The sequence below is a fragment of the Pithys albifrons genome, chromosome 11 (assembly GCF_047495875.1).
Source record: "Pithys albifrons albifrons isolate INPA30051 chromosome 11, PitAlb_v1, whole genome shotgun sequence".
NCBI lineage: Eukaryota > Metazoa > Chordata > Aves > Passeriformes > Thamnophilidae > Pithys > Pithys albifrons.
In genome coordinates, this window is record NC_092468.1 from 10,382,361 (window position 1) to 10,403,629 (window position 21,269).

The 21,269-nt window shown below is 39.0% G+C and overlaps 1 protein-coding gene across 1 annotated transcript in view; it reads left to right on the plus strand.

The window, feature by feature from the left end:
• The first annotated feature begins 1,445 nt into the window (after window positions 1–1,445).
• The window catches only part of RHBDD1 (rhomboid domain containing 1), a 31,049-nt gene continuing 11,225 nt past the window's right edge, over window positions 1,446–21,269 (plus strand). The window contains exons 1-6 of the mRNA XM_071566165.1: window positions 1,446–1,498; window positions 8,392–8,908; window positions 10,461–10,593; window positions 13,425–13,513; window positions 15,130–15,180; window positions 19,632–19,754. Of these exons, the coding sequence (XP_071422266.1) occupies window positions 8,476–8,908; window positions 10,461–10,593; window positions 13,425–13,513; window positions 15,130–15,180; window positions 19,632–19,754 (829 nt within the window). The 5' untranslated portion in view covers window positions 1,446–1,498; window positions 8,392–8,475. The remainder of the gene's footprint in view (window positions 1,499–8,391; window positions 8,909–10,460; window positions 10,594–13,424; window positions 13,514–15,129; window positions 15,181–19,631; window positions 19,755–21,269) is intronic.

Below are 21,269 nucleotides of genomic sequence, written 5' to 3' on the forward strand. Positions count from 1 at the left end.
TTTACTTAGCCTCTCATTGTTCCTGTGACTTTTATTATCCTTGCTGTATCAATAATGACCTGAAAAGAGTGAATATTAATACATGATTTCTCAGGCTGATGCAGGAAGTGAGTGAGGATCTTCTGGGACAACCACAACCTTAGGACTTGCGTATCAGTAATAAGATCTGGACCTGAACTCAGGCAATAAATACTGCAACTTTAACAGTTATGGACTGGAATTATGACTGCATGAAAATGGAGTATGCTGTTATAGAAAATGGTGCCAACTGCAGCAAACCTGGTGTATGATAGAAAATCTATCAGTTTAGGCATTTTTAACTCCCACATCCTGTGATTTCTATGAATTATTATGATTAGCATTAATTGAGGTAACAGGTCTAAATGTGCCAAAACTAAGGAGCTTAAGATAACATGTCTAAATGGTGGCACACACTGAGTCTGCCCTCCTCTTTTGGCTTCTGTTCATTCTTGGAAGCCAGGACTATACTGAAGTTGCTTGTTTTGGCAAAGCCTGCTCCTTTAACTTGATCTCCACCCTGTTTCTAGGAATTCAGCCCCTTTCATGCCTGCCAGTCTGCTGAGCTGTGTGCTGTTTTTGGAAGGGCAGAATGCAATTTTCTTACAAATTCTATGACATACTTGTACGAGTTGCCAAAACATTCTATGAAACCAAAGTGCCACATAAATGACAGCAAAATAGGGCCATTTACATGTAGCCTTGGCTGTGGGGTTTGCATGATTCATTTCTAGTCACATATTTGCACCACCAGTTGGCCAGCATTTCTGTGACAACCAATTATTTTGGGCATTTATGCTCAGTGTATTCCTTAGTGAACAACAAAACTCGCAGTCTACCTGTGTCAACTTTGGGGAATAATAGTGTCTAGTGACACCAAGGCCTCTACATGAGTGCAACTCATGTAGTCTTAAGCTGTGCCAGGGTTGGTTTAGGTTGGACATTAGGAAGAAATTCCTCACAGGAAGGGTGATCAGCCTTTGCAATGGGCTGCCCAAGGTGGTGGAGGTGTTTGAGGACAGCCTGGACGGGGCTCTCGGTGTCCGGCTCCTGCTGACGTGGTGGTGCCAGGTCACATGTTGGACTCGATGGTCTCACAGGTCTTTTCCAACCTAATGGATTCCATGATGTGCCCATCTAGTTGCTTTTAATCCTTGAAAAACAGACTCCCCAAACTATTACAGAAGCAGTTACTGTCTGGCACACGCAGTAAAAGGTCTTCAAAGGGAACCTGGTTCCGCATTTTACAGCGAGCGGCACGACTAAGCGATGATCTCAGGAGTTACTACAACAGGTGTTGCTGTACAAGCACAGCTCAGCGCTGCCAGACGAGTACGTCGGTATTTCTGAGGGAGTTTGGCGACCGCCCTCCCCTTCCCCAGCGCCCTTATCGGGCCGGGCGCGCCCCTGCTGGCCCGGCGGGGCGGCCCCGCGCGTCACGTGGTGCGGCGCGAGGGCGCGGGCGCTGCCGGCTGAGAGCGTGAGTGCGGGGCGGGGGCGGCGCTCCGGCCCTTCTCTCCTTTCCTCCTTCCTTTCCTCTTTCCCGGCCTTCCCGTCCTCCCCTCCTGCCCCGCAGCCGTGTCCCGGCAGCGAGGGGCCCGAGTGCCGTGTGCGGGGAGCCGCCGCCCAGCCCGGCCACGGCCGCCGCTGCCTCCAGCTCAGCGCGTTCGGAGCGGGCCGGGCACGGGCAGTCTCGGGGCAGGGGCGCTCCCCCCCCCCCCCCCCTCCGGGGCAGGGGCGCTCCCCCCCCCCCCCCCCCCTCCGGGGCAGGGGCGCTCCCCCCCCCACCCTCCCCCCCGGGGCAGGGGCGCTCCCCCCCCCGCCCGGGTTTGGTGGCGAGCGGAGTTACCAAAGTGAAAGTGAGCTTGGGAAGTCGCGCAAATAGCTGGTATTTCACGCTGTCGCCGCCTTTAGCGTTACGCAGACGCGCACAAGGACATAGATACACGCACAGGCATAAGATAGACACACAAACGCAGACATACACACACGGACACAAACGTATGCACAGACGCTCACGGACAGAGACACACGCACAGACACAAACACACACAGAGGCATAGGCATACAGATAGACACACAAGCACGCACACACAGGCACAGGCACACAGACACACACATAGAGCCCACCGCGCTCCGGACCGCAGGAGGAGGACGGGGGCCCGGAGGGAACACGGAGTTATCAGAGATACCCTCCCAAGTGCTGCTGCTCCTTACAGCTTCAACCTTTTTTTTTTTTAATTGTTATTATTTACTCCGTTTTCTTGCAGCAATTTTTTTTACATATTCTATAAATAACTCATTTAAAAATAGTATCTGACTAGAATTATACCCTTCTCTTTGTTAAAATGGTAACAAACATAAAAACTACAAACCTGCAACTTATTTCCACCTATATATGTATATATATGTGTGTGTGTTTATATATATATAAAAGGCAGTCACAAGTATACCTCAGCTGTATTTGGTAAACTTTCTTACTCCTGTCTAAAGACTGACCTTCGTTAATTCAGATGTTTATAAAATGTAATTAGCAATGCCTGAGCTGGTTTGGTTTCTTGAAATGGCACAAAGATGTTCTTCTGGAACTGCACTTTATTACTTGAAATAGATAGGAGATATTGACAAGAGTAGAATAATACTAATATACTAGAAAGTGTGTGTTTCTGAACTGTTTGGATATTTAACCAATGTTTTTTAAAATGGATTTAATTAGATGGTAAGTTTTCTGGCCTTCCTTTCTCCTACAAACTGCAGACAAATTTTCCCTCAGTGCAACACAAACTAAGGAATTCTAAACTTTTATGAGCCCTTGTGCTTCACACTTCAGAAGTGGAGGCAGGCAATCATGTGTGGGTTCATTTTTAATTTTATTATAAATTTTTTGAGATAAAGGAATGATTACCCAGTTCTAGGGTTACACAAGTGTAACTATTGCAATCAAGTAAAACAAAGTATCCAGCTGAAACCCAAATCCTTGACTGTAATTATACAAGAGTTAAACATCTCTGAAGATTAGGCCACTCTAACTGGCCTAATACGAAATTCACTGTTGATCTGATATGTTGTTTTTGTCTTAAACTGTGATTTTCCTTCTTCACCAGTACAGTGCTATAAATATTTGTGATTATTTTACTTCTCTAACTTTAATTAATGTAGATGTATCCTAGTGTTTTGAGAGGTAGTTACTAATTAGTCTCTGTTATGAGAGAGGCTACAAGGAAACTGAAAGATCAGGAAGGAATGAAATTAGTGGTGGATTAGTCACATAATTAGTACATTTTCAATAATTTCCTGGATGCCGATATAAAGAAGTTTTCAGTAATTGTTGTTCTGGTTTCTCAGAAACTGAAGAGGTTTTGAAGACTTTGTCACATCAAATATTTCTCGTATTGCTACTGTAGGATTGTGGTTTGGCCTTTTTTAAGCTTCTATAATTTATTTTTTATTTTGCAACTTGGGATGCTGTTTTTATGCAAGTTCTGTTACTGCATTGACACCCACATTGCTTGTAATGTGTCGTATCAGCTCCAGGATCAGGCTGGTGTCTGAAATGCATGCCATAATTTCCAGAATAAGTCTTCCAGTCCATGCTTAGTTAACTTTGCTGGCTCTAAGGGAAGTTCAGGCAGCTGATTTTGGCTGTACCTGTTGGAGGAGCAGCTCCTTAAAACCAAAGGGCTGCTTGGACAGTCAGTGACCCTCTCTAGAACCAAAACTTGCAAGTTTATACCTTCCTAAGGGCTTGTTCCTGACGAAGCCCTTTGGTTCCATGTGCTGTGTCCTGGTATGGCATAAGGGAATGTTGCTTGCTGTGACTGCAGTGCAGCCAACTGAGTAATATGAAGGCTTTGAATTAGAAGGGGCTGCTGTGTAGAAAATGAGGGCAGATAGTTAAAATATAGTTACTTCAAGCACATTTAGAGGCTGCTTGTAGTCTCAAATGATGATAGAATGCACCTGGTATTTACAACAATAAGCCTTAGGAAAAGTCCAGTGGATGTTTTTTCTGATGTTTAGATTGGTATAGTAAGACTAATTAAATTTAAAGAGATGATATATAAAAGAGATTTATTTCTCTTTCACGAATGAAAACATGGGTTCAAAATTGATGAGGTTTCCAGTGATATTGTGGGTTAATAGTGATAATGAAACACATTGAATAACTTTTTTTATCTTTTACTGCTGGATGGACAGGTTTCAGCCCTGAAGTATTTTTATTTTTAGATGAAATAGCAGTAGTCAAACTAAAGAGGCAATTAAAACCCAAATGCTGAGTGTCTCAGATTTCATACTTAAGATGTACGGCAGAGTATGAGCTTTGCCTGTCTCTTGGGTTCTTTCCTCTGAAAGCTGTCTCATTTATTTGGGGATAAGGTGTCCAAAATTATTCTTGGCGTTTATTGTTTCGTGTGTATATATTATTGTGAAGTGTAATTGTCACACCCTTCAGAACACAATTTTCATGTTTAAATTGAAGTTGTTAGCTTAAAAGCTTATTTTGTTAAGGACTTCTTTTTAGTAGCACTTAAGAGGATTAAAGGACTATAAAAGATTTTCAATTTTCATGCTGAAGCAGACATAAGAGGCAGAAGAACTTCCTTATTCTCACAAAGAACTTTGAATGAAGTTTAAAATGTTGCATAATAAAAAGACTGTGATGTAGCCACTTATGCAGTCATTTTGTGTTGATATTTAGTTTGGTGTTGTCTCCTTTCAACAAGGTAGTTACTGAGTTAAATTGTTTTAAAACATTTGTATGAAAGATGTGACTTCCTCCACCAAATTCTGAAACAGTGTCTTTGCAGTTCACCATTCAGTGTTGCTTTGTGAATGAAAGCATGTTATGCTTTTTAAAGGCACATTTGATGAATCCAGAAGTCATTCTTTATGAAGTAATTAATTTTATAATGAAGTCAGAACCTTGTCTTTGTTTTGAACTGTGTAATTGACTGTACATTTCAAAGCTTGTTGTAGCTGACAGCTTGTGGCTGACCTGCTGCTTGCATACATATGAAATATAAACAGGATGATTCATTACGTTTCAGATTTTTACGTTGTTTTCTTGCATTGTTTTGTTTTTCTATTACGGCTCTTCCCCACTGCTTTCCAAAGTTTAAGGGCCATAGTAAAATGGGTTAAAGCTCGGTTTTACTTCCTTTATGGAACTCCTCTTTTGTCCTAAAATCACTGTTTGTGTCGATGCCTGGATAAGCCTTTGTACTCCAAGACTGTGTTTTCACGGACAAGCAGTGTGGGCTTGTCGAGGCTTATCTGTGAAGTGGCTTGTGCTCAGGGTCTGATATTTACGTGTTCCAGCCGTTTTTTACGCTGGTCCAGCTCTGATCTGGATGCAGAGGCAGAATGCATAATTTTTTCTGGAGTGTACTGGGTTTCACACGAACATAAATCAAAATTTCAGGGTAGTTCTGTCCATTTTGGGGGGAGCAAGGGTACAGGGAGATTATTTTCTTCTACATTCAAATTATAGCTGTAGAAAAATGCAGCACATTTCATTTTTACTGTATTTACTAAAATATTTGCTTTATTACATGATTTTTCAGCATATGAAGTCACAATATTTTATGGTTGCCAAGCAAGCAAGCAGTAAAAATAAAAGTTTAAATGCTTTACACTTGGTTAGTATAAAACAAACAAACAAATTCCAAGAATGCTTAGTTCAGACATTTATCTTGAGTAGGTGACAAAAATGCAGACACGTGGCAGGCTGGATGCAAAACAAATGGCCATTTCAAGTCTATTCTGGAAATTTGTACATTTTGAAGTGGGTGGCATGTTTTCAAAAAAGAAAAAGGAAAGAGTGTTTCATTGTTTCAAGACTCATTAGACTTTTAATAAACAGAGTAGAGGCTGAGAAGGAATGTTCGAACAGTTGAAGGCTCTATATGTTTTAAGGGAGTTGCATTCCGGAAGGCTCTCAAATAACTGCTGTTTTCTTTCTTGTATCTTTTTCCCCTATAATCAAACACAATGTGTCTTGGCTGACAGTTTTGGTTGCTCCCATTAATGGGAGTGATTTCTAATACCCAGCACTGCAGTAATGGTGTGACCCAGTCATTTTACATACTTATTGTATGGATATGAGCTGGGTGAGGGTTTCTTTTCTTAAGTGCATGCATGTTAAAGATATTTCAATTGGAAATTTAAGAGTATCAAAAGAGGAGATGGAAACTTTAAAATGTAGGACTGTAGTATTTGGCATTTTGAACAACATGGTATGGCAAGAGTTTGAGGTTTCCAAATAGCTTGTGTTTAAATTGTGTTGACTTTTAAATTCTAACAGTTTTTTGTGTCGACTGTTTTGTAATAGAAAAAATGCAGCTGTTTCAGTGGTACAAGAAAAACCAGAGGTCTGGGCAGGTGAATATGAGCATAGTTTAGGGATGTCACTGCATCTGATGTTGGAGCAAGTAGCCTGGAAAAAGAGAAAGACATCGATTAAACTTTTGATTAACTGTTTTTTGGTAGTGTTGATTAAAGCATCGGAGGCTGATGGTGTCAATTATCTGCAAAGATCAATTTACACTTCAACAGGTTGGCTCATTTGCACTTTGTAGGGGTAACACCTGTGGTCTCTGAGTTAAATTGTGAGCACTAGAAGCTGGTGTTTGAAGGCACCGGTGTAGGTAGTTCTGTGTTCAAGAGGCCTGGTGTAAAGTGCCTTTCTGCTGTTTCCACTCTGGTTTGGGCAAGGCTTAAATATTATGTGGCATCTCCAAGCTAAGACCACGGGGAAAAATGCAGTGACTTTTGTTGTAATTTAGCAAATGCGTTTTACTTGCATTCGGTTTTACCACAGTTGTTTTGAGGGTACAAAACTCAACCAGGTTGGTTTTTCTCTTCTCTTAGATTGCTATAATAAGCATAAATTAATTTAAAGAGAATTGCAGAGACTAAAATACTTAAGTGTAAGAAGTGGCATTACTAAATTACAGATGTGAAGTAGCATGGCAGTATTGGCCCCTCTCACTTCCATCTCAGCAGAGGAGGTGGGTTGGCCCCCAGCGGGTCAGCTTTGTTGTTCAACCCTGTGCAGGTTTCAGAGTTCCTTTTGCTATTTCAGGATAACAGTTCAGAGGTGCTTTCCTTTTCCATGGGCTCACTCACTTTGTGTGGTGCAACCCAATCAAATTATTAATGATACTCTGAATACCTGAGTAAAAATGTTTGGTAAAGCATTTGCAGGTTGTACAAATGGGAAACTTGATAAATCCTAACAGATAGGATGTGGAAAGTCAAATTTTCCATCTTGAGTTGTCCTTTATAAAGGTGTAGTTTTTAATACCATCCTCTAGAAGAACTAGGTTGTTGCTTGTTTATCTAATGAGAAGCATTTGTTATGAAGAATGGGAAAGGAATTTAAATAAAGTTAGTATATTAACAACTTTAACTAATTTTTATGCAGTGAATAGAAAGCTCAATAGGGTGTTGAGGTGAGAATTTTGTGTATAAATATTCCAGGAAGTTTCATTTGAAACCTTGTGGCAAAGTTGAGTAAAGCCTTGGAACCTACTTGAAATCCTCTGCCTCTTCCTGTCTTCATGGGTGGTTCCACTCTGGAAACTCCTCATCACCTTGTGCTGTGTTCTGCTGTGCAGCTCCTCCCTCCTCTCCTGTCACTTTGTGTCACACTGACTCTATTCTGCCCAGACCTACTTCTGTAGCCCTTTTCAATCCTCTGGTTTTTCTGCCATAAATAAGGTAGAGATGAAAATTTTGCTGTAACTCTTGTATTTCCTCCTATGGTTTTCTCCATTGCATATTTTCAAACTAAAGTCTTTATTTTAATCCCTAGGAAGGCAGTAACACTTTTCCAAGCTTATATTTAACAGGCCTTAGCTGGGTCCCTGTTACTTTTCAATATTGTAACTTTTAATTTTCATGCTTAGCTTATTTTGAATATTTGTAAAAGTTGGAAGAATGGCATGAAATAAAAGAATCAAAGAGAGAAGCCTGGAAACAATGACTGAAGAGAAGAATTTTTAACTGTTCCCCTTCCTGAAATTTTAATAATTCTGAGTGGATCAGGACATTAATGAGAACATGTTTAGAACCCTCAGGTATTTTATAGATTAAGTAGAGCCTGCCCTGGAATGTGACAGTGAGGTTGCACACTGCTTTTTCTCCCAATGCTTGTCTGGATTATCTGTGTAAATCTCTTTAATTTGGGCTTCATATCAGTTTAAAAATTCTGATTTTTATTCTACTTAAATTTTTCTTCTGGTATAAAACAAGAGTTCTCATCTGATTACCTTGACAAATTTGCGTGTTAAAAAAAAAAATAGAAAAAAGGCAGTGATGAGCTTTAAAACCCCTCTACATGTGTATAACAAGTTGTCGTTTTTCTTTCAGAATTTCCAAAACTTGAGATTTTGAAATTGAACAAAAGACAAGAAATTGGAGTAATCTTCACATTTCTTTGAATAAGAAGTAACAATGCAACGAAGGCAGGGGAGAGTCAACGCTGGACTGCTTTTGCTGCTTTATCAAATCTCTCAAATTGGACTCCAGAACATTCCTCCTGTTACCCTTGGGGTCCTGGCACTGAACATCTTCCTTTTCCTGAGCCCTGTGAGGCCGCTGGCCGAGGTGTGTGTCAGTGTCCACGAAGCCTTCTACAAAAGGGACTGGCAGCGTTTGCTGCTCTCCCCTTTCCACCATGCAGACGACTGGCATTTGTACTATAACATGATTTCCATGCTTTGGAAGGGGATAATGCTGGAAAAAAAGCTGAAGAGCAGATGGTTTGCCTACATAATTGCCGTGTTTTCAGTGCTGATTGGAGTTGTTTATATGGTGCTGGAATTCCTGCTTGTGAAAATTTTGGATGATCCTTCCTATGGAATGAGTTGTGGTGTAGGTTTTTCAGGTAAGACACAAAGTTGGTCCAATTTCCATATATAAAATTAAAATTTATAGGTGCTGTATAACAGTAATTGTTAATTGCAGCAAATGGATGGGTGTGGATCCACATATATATGATTTTCATGTCAGTAAAGCTTTCCTATTTTTTCATTTAAAGCATGTACTCTGGGTATGAATATCATGTGATTCAGTTCATGTTCTTGAGACTCACTGATTTTACCTGAGAACATGAAAACTGTGTTTATCCTGGAAGAATTGTGTTTTCTGGTTAATATCACTGATTAATTGAAGTCTGAGGCTTTTCATTTTCTGATGTCAGTAATGCTTAATAGGTGGTTTCTAGAGAAGTCTATGCATTTAAAATTTTTATTTTTAAATTACAGAGTATAAATGCCTGTCTTTAGAGAGTATCTCCTAGATTTGCTTCTGCTGGAAACATCCAAGCACCTGATTTTGGTCAAGTTCCTTCCAGGAATGGTCTTGTCTTCTCCTTTAGGAGATCAAAGTTTAGGAGATCGAGTCAATGAACCCCTCTCTTTAAGAAAGTCTGCAGTGGAGAAGTAGCACTGCTCTTCTAGATAAGTAGGGGTTTCCCTTCCTGTCATTGGGATCCAGCCTTAGAAAGCAAGCCCTCCTTTTTAACTTCTACCGTGCTTCAACACCTCTGAGGGTTCCATGTGGTATTCCAGTGGGGACCAGTTGGAACATTGTGGTGGTTGCTCATTGGGAGCTTCAGGTATTCTCTGGTCACCCACCCCTGGGTGATGAGACATGCCCAGTTCTAGGATCTGTCTCTGTGGTGGCTGCAGGGCCCCAGTGCCAACCCCTTCCTGAGGGCTTTGGCTGCCTGTGCCAATGTCCATATGTCCATGTCAAAACTTTTTCTTGCTGATTTTTCAGGCTTTTTTTTCAGACCAGTGTCAGCTTTCTCTTGAGAGGAATTGTTTAACAAAGACTTCTAACTTCCAATAAGTTCTCTGCATTCATTCTTTTGTATCAGGTGTTGTGTGCATGATAGGACAGTTGCAGTCAGTTAGAAATGAAGAATTATTTGCTGTGATTAAAGGTGATTTATCTACTTTTTTTTCAGAAACAAGTGATTCTGGAGTATATGTAAGATAATTTTCCATTAATTTAGAATTTCAGCCTATTGTTGAGCTTCACACATGTCTGTTTGTCTTGTTTTCAGTAATAGCTTTTCTCAACTCACAGGACATTTTTTTGAGTTCACTAATTTTGTCAATTAATTAACTGGAACTCCCATTTTAAAATTACATTTGTATTGTTTGGAATACCTGAATAGCTACAATGAGTAGGCATATTAAAAACCTACTTAGAGTTGGCTGTTATACAGATACATAATTTTTCTATCCTTTTTTTTTAAGTCACTGAAAAGTATCACTGAAAAACCAGCTTAGAACTATTGTTGTGGCATGCAACAATATGCTTCGGGGTGCTGTGGAACTGCATGGTACTAAGTTCCTTAGCTAAATTGTTTGCATTTCTTTATTTGTGCACAATACTTCTCTCTTCATGTGCTTTCTTCTTGTTTGCAGGAGTCTTGTTTGCTTTGAAAGTTCTTAATAACCATTACAACCCAGGCAGAGTCAGTACCGTCCTTGGCCTGCGGATTGCCAGTAAATACGCCTGTTGGGTGGAGTTGGTGGCGATTCATTTAATCGCCCCAGGGTAAGTGCATTTAATATGTCTGAGTTAGCAGGAGAGATTTGGGCTCTGCAGTCTGAAATGTCTCATGAAGCATGAGCAGTGTTAGCTGGTATACAAGAGGAGTCTTGGGGCTACAATTAAGGCTGCAGTCTTCTTTTTCCTAAAAACCCTCTGTTTGGAGCACGTGTCAAAAACTATTCCTAGAAGGTGTTGCTCAGTAGTTGAGGGAAGAGAACAGAAGCTGGACAAGGAAAAGGGATGTGTGTTTTCAACAAAATATCCAAATACACCATAGTGCCAAGGGCTTCAGTGGCAAAACAGCATTCCAGTGTTTGCTTGCCATTTCTATCCTGCTCCATTCTGTCTGGTTTAGTCACTCCTCTAACTTATGGTAAAACTGTTACCTGGTGTTCCACAAATTTTATGCCATGTCACTGTCCTGCATTCTTGCTGATCATCTCCCTCAATTTTCCTGCGTGCTCTGCTCTGCCAGCACAGTTCCTGCACCCCTCCCTCTGTGAGAACAGGGCCCTCCTCTTCTTTGGCATTTGATTTTTGGAGTTCTATTTGCAAATCAGTATTTTTCCTGTACAATATTTTATAACTGTGTATCATATTGGAGAATCTGTGTGAAGTACAGACACAAAACCTACAAATCAATTGTATACAATTCCCCACTTTTCAGAAAGATTTAAAAAAAAAAAGACAAAGGAATGCAACAATACTGACTTTGTCCTTGTCAGATACTGTGATATAGCAGATAAACACTTCGTAAACTAGAAGGAACAAGTTCAAATTTTAGTGAGGTTAAACACTTGCTTTATGCCTTTCTGCCAAATTGCCTGAAGTGAGGAATCCCAGGCTAAAAGAGGAAAGACCTGCAAAGTGCTCTATTCCATATACAATTTTATTTGTAAACTGAGAGTTCACTGAGCATGACACTGCTACAGGTATCAACCCGAAGTTTTCAGTGCATTACAACATTTTTCTGAAAAATTAAAGTTTTGTGTTACAAAAACCGTAGTTTTTGTTGGTGATATGTTGACTACTATTGTTTATTTTATTACAAAAGAATAACAAAAAAGCACTATGTATGAAGTCAAACCATAAGCATATCATACTGTTTATGGTAGGGGAAAAACATGATTTCAGAGTTTGGGTGCTGTTGTTTTTCAGCTGCGTTATTGCAGAAATGTCTTTGGGGTAGAGAGTGTATAGAAAGTTAAGAAATAATATCAAAAACTGTTTCATAATTTTATAGAAGCTTAGATTGCTGTCTTGTTCAAACCTCTACAGTGTCCTCTACACTGAGCAATTTCACAGCACTGAAATGATAATAGGGGCCATAGAAAACAAGTAGTAATCTCCAGAAATTCATGTCCTAGAACACAATATGTTTAATCAGTAATTGCCAACTGCCTTGAAATGAGCCATAGCAGTTGTCACTCTTACAGCATTGCTCTTACATGCTCATCTGCATGGCCAAGACAAGTTACAGGATTTGGAGTGTCTGATTACCCCTTGTTGAGTAAGTTGCATAATTTAATTTTGAATAGGTAAGAGGTCAGTAACTGGGGCATACCATCTGTTTGGAAAATTCGTTCCTTGTAGATATTTTATCTTTGCAAGTACCTTTTACCTATAAATTCTCACATCAGCATTTACATGTTACTTTTACAAAAATTGTTTGTTAGTTATGGGGGAGACCCACAGCTCTACACAGCAGGATACAAGTTTGTGGTTAAGGAGGGGGCAAAAGTGACTTCAGATTTGATCTTTACCTCCCTCTAGTGACCTGTGCATTTCCCTGTATCCTTTTGCCAGTGATGCCTTGTCTTGAGTGCACGGGCTGTCATCTGTGTGACTCCTTCAGACTTCTGACCAGAATGGAAAAAGTGTAACATTGAAATCTGTTTTTACATTAAACAGACAGATAATTTCTACTTCAGAAAGGCAAAAAAAGCTCATATTACTTGAATTTTTGGACAACCACTATAAATGAGTTATTTATAATTGCGTATAATAGGAAATTTTAATGTTTAGTGTATTTGCTTCCCTATCTTCATTATAGAAGTTAAAAATTTGCAAATAGTGTTTAAACCTGGTTAAACTCAAGAGTTTGACTCCTTAATTTCAACGCTGAAAATTGATTTATGAATATATAGAGGATCTCATAGTCATGGCAATAATTGAAGCAAGTTGTCTTATTTACTGTAAATATCTTTCTGTGCTGATTTCTCAGAAGGCTCCAGAGTCTTTTCATTCTGTATGCAAATGGTAGTGATATTTTTTAAAGAAATCGTTGGCATGTATAGAAAAGAATTTGGTTCTTAGCACTTCTTTTAAATTTGAAGGCACTGTGTTGCAAGGAGTGCAGTGTATCTGTGTTCATGATTTCCTCAGACTAACTGTAGGGCTGTGTTGATGGAGCAGTAGGAAGTTCTATGTCTGCTTTCACTCAGAGCTGTAAATGATCTTGGTAGGTCCTACCTAGACATTTCAGAATAAGTCTGTGGAGTTACTTTATTAAAGCTTGAAACTAGTTTACTACTTTGCTAAGTCTTTAAATACTTTTAGGGAAAGGGTATTCTTCTTTTAAGCAATTAAAATTATGTCTCTAATTAGTTTTCTGCATTCCAGTTACTTTTCTGTATCTGTATATACCTACCAATTTTAAGATAGTTATGAAGAAAGAAAATTTGGCATTATGTCCTTGCAGGCAGGTATTTTCTCTGTGCTTGGTCTCACTCAGAGACTTTTCTGGTTACAACAAATGTTACACTTTTTCTTCAGTGTCCCTACAATAAAAAGTCTTCCTTTTTCATGACTAACAAAATTTTCCTATTTTATAGGACTTCTTTTGCTGGGCATCTAGCAGGAATTCTTGTTGGATTGATGTACACTATGGGACCTCTGAAAAAGATTATGAAAGCCTGTGCAGGTAAATAATTTCGTTGAATTTTAAAAATCTGCATAAGAAACACTTTTATTTTTAAAATTCCATAAGTCTTAAATATAGAGGTTCTGGCCATTCCTGCAGATTTTTAAAGAATTAAAGATATGCTCATTATTTGAAGTGAATGCAGAAGAAAAAACTTTTTTTTCTTAACTATGAATGATAAGAACAGTAAATGTGACTTTCAGGTATTTTTACTTAGATGAATACCTTTTACCCTTCTTTTAAAATACTTGTTTAGACTAAAATTTTTCACATAAGATGTCAATGAAAATTTCACTTCAAATGAGGTGTGGTGAAGCTGTAAAAATATGCCAGGACACAAAAAGTTTCCTTCTTGGTGTCTGCTGTTGTGTCCATTCTAGTGCAAGTCTCTACAGTTTGAAAAAGATGGTGGGATACTTGAGAAATTGTTACTGGAATTCTCAAGCTTTCCAACAATGCGTTTTTACAGCTTTTCACATTGTAACAATATTAGGCATCTTTAGTCTAACAGTTGTTTTAAATACAGCCCTGCAAACTTTTACATGAACACTCCCATAGATTTCAGTGTTTTATCTGGAAGTCTGAGCTCTGTCACAACAGCTGGGCTGGGGTTGGTTGTCAGAATATTTGGCTTTTATGTCTGATTACTTGATAGGTTGAGTACTTTATTCATGACTGCCATCAAACTGAGTGTGGATACAGTGTTTGGAGAGTGGGAAATGATTTGTTGCAATGTGTGCTCCTCACAGGAGGTTTTATGGCAGTTTGGGGACACAGTCTGTCAGTCATGGATGTGGAGCAGTTTTAAGGGAACAAAGGGAGCCCAAAGCATCGGATCCAGCTGTGCTGGAGCGAACAGGCATCGTGTCACATGAGTTAAAGGTTAATGTTGCACGTTGCTGAGGGATGGGGGAACTATCCAATGACTGTTGGAACTGTCAGGATCAGAGCAGCTGCCCAGGGACCTTCAGCAGGCTCCATCCTTGGATGCTTTCAAACCTTGCCAGGATAAAGCCCTAAGTAACCTGGTCCAATCTCCTCACTAACCCTGCTCTGTCTTGAAGTTGGGCTGGGGACCTTCTGAGGTCCCTTCCAAATGGAATTATTCTGGTATTCTGTGATAAACCCCATGGAATTGTTAGTGAAACGTGCTATAGAGACCCTGCTTCTGTGATGGCTGCTGTGTGACTGAGGCCTGCAGGAGAAGTGTTCCACTACACAGGTTATTTTCTCCTCTGTAGCAGAGCAGAAATAATGCAGTGTTGCTCCAACCTCAGTTTCCTGTGCTTAAACCCATCATTACCATTGAACACTCTCATTATAAGAATTGTTCATTATGTGTTCTACAGAGAACCTTACAGGTTGATTTGCATTTTTCTCCACAGTTTTGTTGCTTTAATGTGGCACACTAGTACAAAATCTAGAAAAACATACAAGTTTCCAGTAATATATTCTCTCACTGATGAAAAAATCTATAGATACCCATAATTTCTTGTTTGTGTCTTATGAAATGGACTCTGAAAGAAAGAGTACTTTACATTTGATTTTTGTATTCTATGAAGAAAGACAATATGATAATTTTAGTTTAACAGTACATGCATTATTCATTTGTTTAGGTGGCATTTCTTTCTTCAGTGACCCTGACAGGCCAAGGGACTACTATTCAGGTAAGTACTCTCATCCACTTAACTAAAAATTTATTCCAGCTATACAAAAATTTTTGCCAGTGATAGAAAACCTATAGAGGAGCTAGTTAAATGTAATATATATAGTGTACTAAGTATTCTGCCCATAGGTATACTTGCTACACTTCTCTGGGTATGTCTGACCTTTTCTGTTTAGAGAAGTGTGTGTGGATGTATTTTGTATAAAAGGCATAAGCCTCAAATTAAGGTAATTCCTAAGATGGTCCCTCAGGGAAATATCCCTTTTGCAGAAGGCAGTGGGAAAATTGTGTTTACTGATAGTCCTTTGGCCCTGGGTGAATCTATCCTCCTCTGGCAAATTTGCCTCTTCCATTCTAGGACTTTTTTTTCCCCTTCTGATAAAGAACTTCTTCCTTTAAACAGTTTTTGTAAATGAAGTTGTTTATGTGCAAAAATCCCACTCATCACCAGGATAAATTTAGGATTCACAGTTTATAAATGGATAGTTGGAATTCTGGCATGCTTGGAGCATATCACATTTGATTCACTTCTCATGCAGAACGTTGAGTCATTATATATGTGGAGTGCACAGAAATAATAGGTGGAGGCCTTGTCTGTGAGGCACAGAACTGGGGCTGGCTGTGAGCAGGGCTGTGTGTTGGATCCATAGCCTGCCATATCTTACCTCCTGCAGGGATTTATGCTCTTTCCTAGGCATCTGCTGTAAGAATAGGATAAATACAGAGATAAGTCTCTCAAATATCTGCTACTGTGCAGTGGCTTGTGGCTTAAAGATGTTCTCAGCAGAAAGTTTTATGGGGGAATTTTGTCTTTAAGAGACCGTGGTAGATTCTTCTTCCATCCATTTCTCACAAGCTCTTTGAATTGATGTGAACACTTTTAGCACCTACAGCATCAGAGAAGAAGAATTTCACAGTTTGTTTACTGGTTGTAGAATCTGTCACTTCTGTTTGTTTTGAACCTGCTAACTGCTAATTTCATTTGATGCACGTTAATTCTTCTCTGGGAAGAGAAACTAAACCTTCATTCTTTATGTACTTTCCTGATGTTCTTTGCAGTTTTATAGACTTGAGTCCTATACTCACAATGATCATCTTTTCTCTCCAGTTGGAAAGCTGGAGTGTGTATTGTTACTTGTAAGAAAACTATTTCATACATTTGATCCTTCTTAATATTCTCTGATGTTTAGTCATGCAGGGTTTATTATTTTGTGTAGTCTTGTGTAATTGAGATGTGCTTACTTTGAGCCAAGGTTACAGCTGCTTTTATCCTCCCTGATGGATTTTTGTCTTCCACAATCTATCTCCAACTTTATTATTGCATTAAATAATTCCCACAAGGAGGATTCCAGGCCCTTGAATATTTTTGAAGCTCTGTTTTATAATTCCTAAATAAAATATCTTAGCCTGCTTCCATACCAACAACAACAAGGATTGTTCCAACTTAGAAGTATATTTATCCAGGATTTTCATTATTCCAATTCTCAAGTCAAAAAACATTTGATCTGAAAGCCAGCAAAGAAAGAAAATGAAATTAATAGTGTGAACTAAGATGTGACCATAGAGTGAGCATGAGCTGCCTGTTGCCATGACTGGTAGGGTCAGCCCAGTTACACAAGTTCAGCAGCAGCAGGTGCTGCTCAGCCCAGCAAGGCCTGGGGTTGCTGCTTTGCTCTGTGTTCCACATCTACAGACCTTGTAGCTTCCCTCAGAGTCCCAGTACATCACAGGGTGGATGGGAACTCTAAAGATTTATACTGGAAAAAGTACTTAAGGAGCTAATGAAGATAAGAGTTTGTACTTGACATTTAAACTCCTGATGTGTCACAGCCACTGCACAAACCCCAGCTCGGGTGGGGTGAGTGCTCTTTGTGCACCAGGAGCACATTCTGAATAGCCCTTAATGTTTTGGGTTTTTTTCCCAGCTCTTCCTTAGTAGGGAAAATATAAGAGATCTCATGCAATAAATATATTTACCATGATGGGGAATACATAGCACTTGATGGAAAAGCTTTAGAATGCTGACAACAGGGAAGCTGGGAGGTTTTTGCATGTTTTCAGCAGACCCCAAAATAGCCATACTGTTGATTTGAGTTCTTGTGGACAGGAGGCAGATGGAGAGAATCAACCTGAATTACCCTGTCTTCCAAGCTTTGCTTTAGATGTAGCTATTTAATTTCTTTTAGGACTAAATTAATTTATCTAAAATTACTTATAACTGCAATTAAAGAATATATTTGTTGTGTTTGTTCTGTGTTCATATACTTTGTAATTGTCTTCCATCCTATTGCAGAAGTCTTAATGGAAGATTTAACCTTTTGCTTGGTGTCTCTGATGTGTGTAATAAATTTGCCCAGCTGTGAATTAAGGAAACTGGCTCTAATGTCATAGGCTAATGATGCATATATTGATTAATTTTTCACTCTCTGGCTTTGCTGATTTATTAGGTTTTGCCTTTAAATACCAATTTAAATAGAAAAATAGATGAAGTTATGGTCAGAACAGATTTTATGAAACAGTACAAGGAAACAGCTTTAGAAGAAAAAAGGTTTGAAGTGTAGTTTTAACACATTTAGTATTTAGTAGCTGATTTAGGTTTTTTCTAAATGTAATTCATGAATAAAGTATTAGGACATTTATTTTGATTAATAGGAACACCTTGAACATGTCAATGTTACCAAACTGTTTCTCATTGTACAATAAAAGATTACAGCTTTCTGAGCAATTACAACCTGATGACAGCGTGAAACATCAAACATGGAAAAATTTACAGTAATAGAATAAACTTAAAATACAACATCCTTTTTCTTTCATCAGATAATTTCATGCTATTAGTACCAGGATTTTTCCAGTCTTCATGCATCCAGTTTTGAAACCTCCAGAATATAAACTTCTAGCTGAAAAAATGTTCATTCAGATTAACATAAAGCAGAGGAGAAAGAGGGGAATACATAAAGGTTGCATCCAAGGTGTCTGGACAAGATAGCTAAATACTGTCCTGCAGGCAGTTGTCACTGCAGGTGTGTGAAAATTCCCCAATGCCAGTTGTAAATTCCAGAAGAAAAAAATTTGGAAATGGACAGAATTACATTATTTCTGTGTGTGTGTCATATATCTGTGTGCACATATATATATAAAATATATGTAGCCATATTTGCATAATACAGGGGAATATATTTACTCCTTGTTCAATTTTTCCTGCTTTTCCTGTATAGCTTTCAAGACATGATATTACCATCTTTATGTATTTTAAGATTCCAGATTTCTTTTGTTTACCACAGTTATTTTTAAAAAGAAATTATTTATTTGTCCTCACTTTGTCATCTGTACTTGTAATTAATCACAGAACCTACACACATGACACATGGAATTGATAGAGCTAATGAGAGCACACAAGACTATCACTGATGCCAATAATCTGAAGAGAAGAGGACATGGCACGCTGTACTGGCTTCATACAAACAGATTTCCACTTTATTAATTTTGAAAAAATTCTGTATAATTTTCTGTTAGTTGGAAGACACTGGCAGCAATTCTGTACTTTAGTTCAAAATCTCATTCAACTGTCTGCAAATTAAAATATCATGAAAGCTTTGTGTTTTGTAGATGCAGAAATGGAATAGAAAAATGGGACTTTCCTCCATAGTTTATCTCAGTTTTCTCAGCTTTTCTATGCTCAGGCAAGATCAGATTGTGTTGTGAAAAGGAAGAGTCTCAGTTCTCTAGCTAAATATTTTTTTTCTTTTAAATGCCATGTGTTTGGGTGGAAGATGGTTTGTGCTCGGTTTTGACAAACTTTGCCAGTGGCCCAGAATTGTTGGTTGTCAGCAGAGCAGCATCAGTGACTGGGATGTTGCAGGAGATCCACACTGTGCTGGCTCTTGCAGGGCAGATTCAGCTGTGCAGTGGCACATGAGCTGGATAGAGGATTGCAGAAAGTGGCAGGAATCTTTTCCCATGTTTTCTCCAGGTCCAAGAATTACTTGAATTTATGAAGACATGAGTTCGTAGACAGTGGGGGAAGAGAGAGAGACAGATCGGGAAAAAGTCTGAAACCTGCCTGTGTTGTTGTTCCTGTGCTAGTGACATTAATAAAGTGTCCAAGTATTGACAACTAAATGTTAAAAGGAGCTGATGAAAAAATGTCTTTTAATTTCTGTGTGAAACTTCTTAATAATGACAGTTTTATTACCCTAACTTACTGCAATTATAAAAATTGGAGATGTTTGATCCATCTTTTTTCTGTTGTTTTCCCTCTCCCTTTACCATACTCTAGCTTTGTAAATTAGAAATTAATTCATGGCATGTAAGTAGTTGAATCCTAATATTACTTTTCTTTCCCAAATTAAAGTGATATTTGGAAGAAAGACAGTGTGAAGATAGTATCTGATTTCACACCTGTCTACTGAGTAGCAGCAATTTAGTTTTTTGATTTTTGTGTTTATTTTGCAGACTATTATGGGTATGACTCAGATTATCAATACAGAACTCCAAGGAACTACTATGATTATACTGGTGGGTTCACTGAAGAGGAACAGCTTGAAAGGGCAGTGCTAAACAGTCTTAATGAGAGAGGTAAGAGTTTTATTGCATTTTGTCTTAAGTTACTGTGGTAATTTTGGCCTAGTAGGCCTTGGTAGGTGCCAGGTGTATATGAAGGGACAGGTATACCTGTGTATGGCCAAACTTCGTGAACGAGGATTTGGGCAGGGCTCCTCCCCACCTGCCCTTCCAGCCTGAGCAGTGGATTGTTAAGGTGAGGCACAGCGTGCACAGAACTGACCCCACCGTTTAAGTCCTGAGGTCCATCCTCCATGGCTGAGCAAGCTTGGACAGTGACAGTGAAGTCCTTGGGATTGTCACAGCACCTGGTACTAACCGGGACTGACCCTGCTGAGCATCCCAGATCTGACGGGATGGGATGGCAGGGAGGTTTGAACTGCCAGGGGACAGTCCCTACTGAGACTCGAACTCAGGTCCTTGGGATTCGGAGTCCAGAGTGCTCTCCTTTACACCACGGGATCACCCTGAATTGACAGGTATCACCTGAGTTAAGCAACTCAAGAGGTGTTTGATACCAGCTGATGTTACATCAGGTATAAAAGAGAGGGCTTCTCTCTCTCCCTTGGTGGCTGCCTGTCCGGAGGCCAGGCTGTGCTGGCCCCGGGGCCGCCCCACCGCCACTGCAGCAGCTTCATCTGACGGCAGGAATCAGTTTGTTGTTGGTTTTTCTCTTCCCTTGCTGAGTGTTGGGAGGTGTCTTTGGGGAGCTTTGTGGATCCACAGTGGTGGGAATCTGCTTTCAGTGGGGAGTAGAGAGCTGGTTGTTCTCTCCTACGTTTGTATATATGTGATATATTGCAGCTTGCTTTTAATTTTCCCTTTTTTTGTGTAAATATATAAACCAGTTCCTTTTTAAGCTTAAGTTTTAGGGTTTTTTTCCTTTCCCCTCAGGACTTTGTTGTTGTGATGAATACTTGGCATTGCCAGGTGAAACCACAACAAATTTTGATTCATACTGAGAAAGGAGTCAGGAGGGAAAACAAGATCTATTTCTTTTTATTTATTTTCAGTATTTTAAGCATATCTTCGGGAACAGGTGAAAATTTCCTGGTAGAATTTTCAGAGAATGTAGTGTGAGGGTGCAGCATCCTTCTTAGTATAATTACATTTATTTTTAATTGCTTACTGCTTGATTACCTTACTGCTAATATAGTGAAAGAACTGCCTTTTTAACCAAAGCCTCTTGAGTTACTAAGTTGCAGTGCCAAAAACTCTTAAAATTCTCTAAAAAGTAGTATGAAGTGGTATAATAGAAAAAATGATGTTGCCAATATTTAAACTTTGTATGTGTTTTTTTGCTTTTTATACAAATGAAATTGACATGCAATGTACTGATTTTTAACTCTTCACACTATCCTTATATTCTACATAGTTGAAAAAGCTGAAAAAAATATTCAGTGGTAAAAATGCTCTTTGTTTTTAACTGAGATGTATTAGTATAAAATGTATATAATACATTCAGTAACATATATTTTATCTTTTTATAATGCAAATGAAATGAAAAGGGAAAGAACACTTTGTAGAATC